The 7,027-nt window shown below is 45.0% G+C and overlaps 1 protein-coding gene across 1 annotated transcript in view; it reads right to left on the bottom strand.

The window, feature by feature from the left end:
* Positions 1-6,469, bottom strand: part of ZNF37A (zinc finger protein 37A) — a 26,764-nt gene extending 20,295 nt beyond the window's left edge. The window contains exons 1-2 of the mRNA XM_012661487.1: positions 6,347-6,469; positions 3,339-3,680 (exon numbers count right to left, since the gene is read on the bottom strand). Coding sequence (XP_012516941.1) covers positions 3,339-3,680; positions 6,347-6,469 — 465 coding nt within the window. The remainder of the gene's footprint in view (positions 1-3,338; positions 3,681-6,346) is intronic.
* Positions 6,470-7,027: the final 558 nt, after the last annotated feature.

Genomic DNA, 7,027 nt, shown 5'->3' with positions numbered 1-7,027 from the left:
AGACCCCGTCTCTACTAAAAATAGAAAGAAATTAATCGGACAACTAAAAATATATAGAAAAAATTAGCCGGGCATGGTGGCACATGCCTGTAGTCTCAGCTACTTGGGAGGCTCAGGCAGACGCCACGGCACTCTAACCTGGGCAAAAGAGTGAGACTCTGTCTCAAAAAAAAAAAAAAAAAAAACGAACAGATTTTTTTTGCAGAAATACAAAAGCTAACCTAAAATTCATATAGATTCTAAGGAACCCTGCTGTGGAAATAGTTTGGTGGTTCCACAATAATTTAAATGTGGAATTATCATATAATTCAGCAATTTCACTCCTAGGTATATACCCAAAACACTTGAAAATATGTACTCAAATACTAGCACACAGAAGTTCACAGAAGCACTATTCACAATAGCCAAACATGAAATCGCCCCCAACATCCATCAATTGATGAATAAACAAAGGTGGTATAGAATATACATATTCTTCAGTCATAAGGGGGATGAAGTACTGATACACACAACATAAATGGGCCTTGAAACATTATGGTAAATGAAAGATCAGACACAAAAGGCCATAAATTGTATGATTCCATTTATATGCCAGAGTCACAACAGGCAAATCCATAAAGACAGAAAGCAGATTATCAGTTGCTCAGGGGCTGAGAGAAGGGAGAAAAAGGGAGTAACTGCTTATTAAGTTACAAAACTGCTTACTGAGGGTAGGTGTTTCCTTCTGGTGTAATGAAAATATTCTGGAAGTAAATGCTGGCTATGGTTGCAAAACACTGTGAATGTATTACATGTCACTGAATTCTACACTCTAAAATGGTTAAATTGTAAATTTCATGTGATGTATATCTTGCAACAATTTTTTTTAAAAAGTGGAATCGCTCAACAGATTCTATAAAGATGCAGATTCTGCTCCGTTCCCAGAGCTGTCACAAAGGCTGCCACCACCCTTGATCACCCCAATCTACCAGGACTGTTTAACAATCATGAGTCCTAATGCTGGCACAATACATTTGAATTATTTAATCACATACTTTCTCTTGCCATCTCTTAACTCTTCCCCTGGATTGGACAAGAATTATACCATTTCTTAATGGTTGATAATATCACCTAATAAAGCCTACCAAAAAACTGGTTTATGTTCCATTTTCACAACTCAATAAGATCATAGGATTTGCACTTAGCTACATGGCATCTTTGCCATACTATTGATCTACTCTGTATCAGAAGTCAGCAATATTTTCTGTAAAGAGTCATACAGTAAATATAGCTTGTGGGCCATATAGTTTCTGTTGTAACCACTCAACTTTGCCCTTGTAATTTTAAAGCACCCATAGACAATAAATAAATGAATGACTATGGCTGTGTCCCAATAAATCTTTATAGACACTGAAGTCTGAATTTCATACAAATTTAACATCGCAAAATACTACTCTTGATTTTTTTTTTCTTAACCACCTAAAAATGTAAAAACCATCCTTAGGTGGTGGCCATAAAAACACAGGCAGCAGGCTGTATGTGACCCAGGGACTATAACCTGACCTCTCCTTTGTATTTTCCCTGATGTTATTTCTACTATTTTCATATGAATGTATAGATGTTTTTTAAACCTTACATACTCATTTTTAGGCAAAATTGTGAAAAAACAAACAACTTACCTGGGAAGTGATCATTTTCCACTACTGTTGGAAGAATGCAGAAAACTGGGAGTATGGTATAGCTGAGAAAGAAGGATAGATCATGAGAAACGTCACCTGCTTAAAAAGATCCACATCACAGCTGGCAAAACACCTCTGAATGGGAGACACGTAATACTTTCATTAAAACTGATGCTGAACAAAAATACTCAGGTTTCAATGTTTATTATAAACCAGAAAATCTCAACAAGGTTCTGAAAAAAAAAAAGAAATGTAGTGCTTTATGGCCCAGTCCTTTTTGGAAGGAAAAAGAATTTGCCTAACTTGGCTTCACGTTCTCAAAAATACATTTTGATTAAAAAAAGCAAACTGTTTTTGACTTACCTGTTGTAAATGCAGAAAACACCTGCCTGGGTCTTCAAGAGACTCAATGTGTGCCCTTGACCACGCCACAACAAAATGCGTCACTGTAACTGGCCGCTTAACATTTTAGGCTCATTTCCTGCCCACCCCGCCCCCCCATCTTTTAAATACAGATGAAATAGATGACTTAAAGTCCAACTCTGATTCTGTAGATGAGCATAGAGGGGGCATCAATGTATCTCTAGTTGTGCTGTGTGTATGAGTAGCTCAGCATCTAGAAAGAGCAAGTAAAGAATGAAGGTATGGAGGACGTAGTCTCCTCCTCTCGGCTTGTAAGTTCTTCCTTCCACATGATTCCTTCTTAACTCCCCAAGAAGTGTTTTTTTTTCCTTCCTTCTACCTTGCCCTCCTCTCCCACCACATCTTACATCTCTCCTGAGGTTTGGCCCAACGTTTCCACCATCTCCTAGGCTGTGTGTCGGAGAGTCTGGATGTGGCAGTGGTTCTGGGCGGGAGAGCTCCAAGCTGCTTCTGCTTCAGCAAACCTGGTCTTTGCTTTTCCCATCTCTGCTCTGGATCTCACTAAGGTCTCAGACCAACCGACTGAGTGTCCTCCTAGGCGGGATGCCCCAGCTCCTGGAACCACCCCACCCTCCCCTTCTTACCTCACAAGCGCTGCCTTGTTCCAGGAAAGATGGACCTAAGCCTTTTAGTTAGAATCCTCATCCAAGGTCATCTTGGATCTTCCGGGCACGTCAATCACAAGCCAGACCTTTTGGAAATGCAAACTAGCGCTGCGAGGACACAGGCAAGGGTGGACAACGTCCTCATGTACGTGCCTGGCCTACCGGTTCTCCAGAAACAAGGAGCAACTCCCCAATCCAAGCCACAGACTTCAAAATTATTTCCCTGAGGCGTTAAGTAAGGAAGCTGCTAACTGCGGTAGAGACGCAGGCCCGGGCTTCAGAGAACGGGCTGTGGAATCTAAGCTCGTCCCTTCCCCTGCCCCGTTCGCCACCGTGGATGTTTTCGGTCACCTGCCCGAGCCTTCGGTTCACGGCTAAACGGGGCCGCGGCACGGACCGCAGGTGGTTGGGAGGAGTCAGCCAGATCCTGAGTGGAAAGAATAAGGTCCTCCCTTGCGAAAGAGAGAAGCGAGCACCTACCGAGCGCGGGCAGCCAGTTTCCGCGCGGTCCTGCCCACGCCTCACACGACCTTTCACCTCAGGTACAACATCGCCGGGTCCCAGGCGCTGCGAGGTGCGGATTCTCGTCGGCGGCGCAAAAACCCAGGCAGGATTCAAACCCAGGTCTGGCGGCAGAGCCGCTCCTGCTCACCTGGGCCCCCGACCGCGCCGGGTCCCCGACCCACCCCAGCCGCAGCTGTCCGGGGCTCACGCCCATGTCCTGCTCGGGGACGCCTGCCGGTAGCTGCCGGGGCTCCGGGCCGTCTCCTCGCGAGGCCCCGGTCGGAGGATAAAAACAAATTCCGACGGAGCGCGATGCACATGCGCAGAAGGCCCGGAGCGGCTCCCGCGGCCCGCGCCAGAAAGTGCACACTACATTTCCCATAAACCCTCGCGCCCGCTCCCTTCGAAAAGGTTCTGAGGTTTCGGGCTCCTTGGGTAAATTGCCAGATTTAACAAATAGGGTACTACGATTGTACGAATAGTTGCTTATCTGAAATAATTTATAAGTATGTATATTACATATGTCTATCATGTATATTACATACATCTCTCATTAATCACAATTCCCTGATGACTTGGCTTTCCACGATAGTCCCTTGTTTTACAGAATTCATTTGTAGAATTTCTTCCAGATACACTCTATGTTCCTTTGACATTTGTGAACTAAAATAAAATTTGAGGCTTCCCCCAGCTGACTGAATGGACCTCCTCTTGGCAAAAGGGATACCCTAGAACTGAGTTACTGGCCACAAGGAGGGAGGTCAGACACGCCTCATCATGCCTCCCTCCCTTCTTGGAGACAACCTTTGTAACTCATCGACAGACTGAAGGCTGGGGAAGACAAAGCTTCAACCACACCTGCAGGTCCTCCATTGACAGAACACGGCACTTGAGCATACAGCCAGTGGCTTGTCTCTGATTAACAGATTTCCTTCTCTTAACTTCCAAGCCTTTAGAGGAAGCCTCATTTCTTCAACCAATTACAAATCAAAGAGTCTTCAAACCCATGTATAACATATAAGCCCCAGCCTTTGAGATGTTCCACCTTTTGGGGCCAAACACCTTCCATATATTGATTTATGACTTTATATGTAATTCTTCTCTCCCTGAAATGTATAAAACCAAACAATACCCAGGCACAGTGAGTCAACTTGCTCAAGGCTTCATGGGTGTGGCTCTTGGGCCATGGTCCCCAAACTTGGCTCAGAATAAACCTCTTTCAATTATTTTACAGAGTTTGGCTCCTTTTCCATTGACAGAGGTAAGGAAATAGTTGGATTGGTTCCAGCTCTGCTTTGCCCTATTTGAGCAGGGTTTGAAGAATTGGCCACCTGTGAGTGGTTGAAGTCTAGCTGCTGTGACTGGTTGAGGCTCACCATTGTTACAGAAGCACACGCCTAAGGTGGGTTTCAGTTTATACGGGAGAACTCAAGTATGCTGGTAAGGAGGCTTTCTCAGGCGAAATTTTATTTGGACTTTTGTGTGAACTAAAAGAAAATCTTAAGGCCCCCCCCATCTCCCACACGGGCTGACTGAGTGGACCCCCTCTTGGCCAAGGGGATGTCCTAAAACTAAATTGCCTGCCACAAGGAAGGAGGTCAGACATGCCTCATCATGCCCCCTCCCTTCTTGGGGACATCCTTTGTAACTCATTAACAGGCCTAAAGCTATGCAAGACAAACCTGCAGGTCCTCAATTTACACAACAAATGTATGTTCAATGGCTTGTCTCTGCTTAACAGACCTCCTTATCTTAAAACATTCCCAGCCTTTAGACAAAGCTTCATGTCTGTAACCAATTACAAATCAAAGAATCTTCAAACCTACCTATAACCTATAACCCGTCCCCGCTTCAAGATGGCCCACCTTTTTGGGCCAAACCAATGTATGCCTCTCAGGTAATGATTTGTTTAACCCCCGTCTTCCTGAAATGTATAAAACCAAACTAACCCAGCCACAGCGAGTCCACTTGCTCAAGTCTTCTTGGGTGTGGCTCCAGGTAGGTCATGGGCATCAAATTTGGCTCAGAATAAATCTCTTTAAAATTATTTTAGAGTTTGGCTTCTTTTCCATTGACACTTGATATGTGCACAGACAATTTTTGGAAGAAAACACAAGAGACCATTAACACCTTCAGAGACAGGGATTTGAAGGCCAGAGGTCTTGCTTGCTTTTCATTTTATACCCTTTTTATGATTCCAATTTTTATCATATGCTTTCATTTCTTTTACAATTAAAAGCAGTTAAGGAAAACTAATGGAAGCAGGAAATTTTCACCCTACAGAAATATAAAGGAAATAAAAGTAGAAATGTGAGATTTCAGTCTGAAATGTCAGTTCTTGGTGTTTTCATGGCCGAAGAATGACCAGATGCACCAAAGTTAGGCAAGCATGAAAGTGAGGTTTATTGAGTAGAGAAAGATAGGATTATAGGGCAAGAGCAAGACATAGGTTTACAGGGTGAGATACATATGCCACAGATGACGACTGAACCCACTGTTGCAGCAAAGGCAGAGCCAAAGGAAGGGCACAAAAAGAGAGTTGGTTACGGTCTGTGTCTTGTTTTATAGTGGCCGGATAGTGACCTCCCTCATGGTTCAGACGTCACCATGGAACCACTTTGGACAGTTGGGAGTTGCATGACATGAGTCTTACTGCACATGCAGATCTCCCATGAGCCTCTCTGAAAGCCCATCTGCAGGGGGTGAATGACAGCAACACCCACTTTTATCCCTAGGAGAGCTGGAATCCCTCACTATCTACCTAACGGAAAGAAAAAATAGAAAACAACCATCAGGTATCACAGCACTTTGATACACTTGATGTGTGGAGACTCAGAGCCAGGGGAAAAATAGCAGGGGAGTGAGAAAGGAGGAAGGGAAGACAACAGCTGGAGGCGGACAAAGCTAAGTGTCCTGTCTGGCTCACAGGTTGGACACTGGGTGCCCACTGAGGCCCCCAGGGAAGCCTGAGCTGAGCCACACAAACCCCAGTGAAGGCTCAGAGGTGGCAAAGAGCAAGGAAGACAGAGGGGGTCCAGGCTGGCAGGGGTTGGGGGAGCAGCGTGTGGTGATGCAGAAGCTCCTCCAGGCCAACTCTCTCTTGCTCTGGTTTGGAGAACGTGGCTGAGCAAGGGAGTGTGAGTTAAAGACCATGACCTTAGAGCACCCTGGTCCCACAGTGGGAGTGGGCTTGGACAGGGTGTTGAGGGTGTAGGTCTGGGAAGAGAGCCAGCAGCATCCACGGAGAGCTAGCAGCTCTGGATAAATGTCCAATGTCATGCCGTGCAGAACTTATTTTTAGTAGTGACCCATGTGGCAAAAAGGGGTGGCTGCAGTGGTCTCATTGGAATCCAGCTGTCTCCTCTCCTCAGGAGGACAGAGCTGCATTTCAGGACTCCTGGGGGCGGGGGGAGCCCTTCAGGAGGACACACTGGAATTTTAGGTAATTGGAACAGTAAAGCAGATGTAACTATATTTGGAATGTAGAGGAGAAGGTCATTAAAATAACTGAATGAAGAAAAGTGAGAGTTTTATCAGGAGTGAGGGAGGTTTAATCTCCAAAGCTAAAGGTCCCTTTGGCTCTTTCATGCTGACCTCTTTTCGGCAGGGAGGAGGGGGAAGGAAAGAGATTGGGAAGACCTTGAGCTCTCCTTAGGTAATAGCCTACGCAGCTTTAGCTATTATGGGATAGGAGTTCTGGATGTGTGGTCCATCACATCCCAGGGATTCCAAGACTCTTGGGGAAAGAGGAATTTGTAAGATCCAAACTGTTTTTATAGCAATACTAAGACATTATTTACCTTTTTCACTGTGTGTACCTTTTCACTGATAGTGCAA

Source organism: Propithecus coquereli, unplaced genomic scaffold (assembly GCF_000956105.1).
Source record: "Propithecus coquereli isolate 6110/MARCELLA unplaced genomic scaffold, Pcoq_1.0 Scaffold712, whole genome shotgun sequence".
Taxonomy (NCBI): Eukaryota; Metazoa; Chordata; class Mammalia; order Primates; family Indriidae; genus Propithecus; species Propithecus coquereli.
The sequence above is the reverse complement of the archived record's forward strand: the minus strand, read 5'-3'. Positions and strand labels throughout refer to the sequence as shown.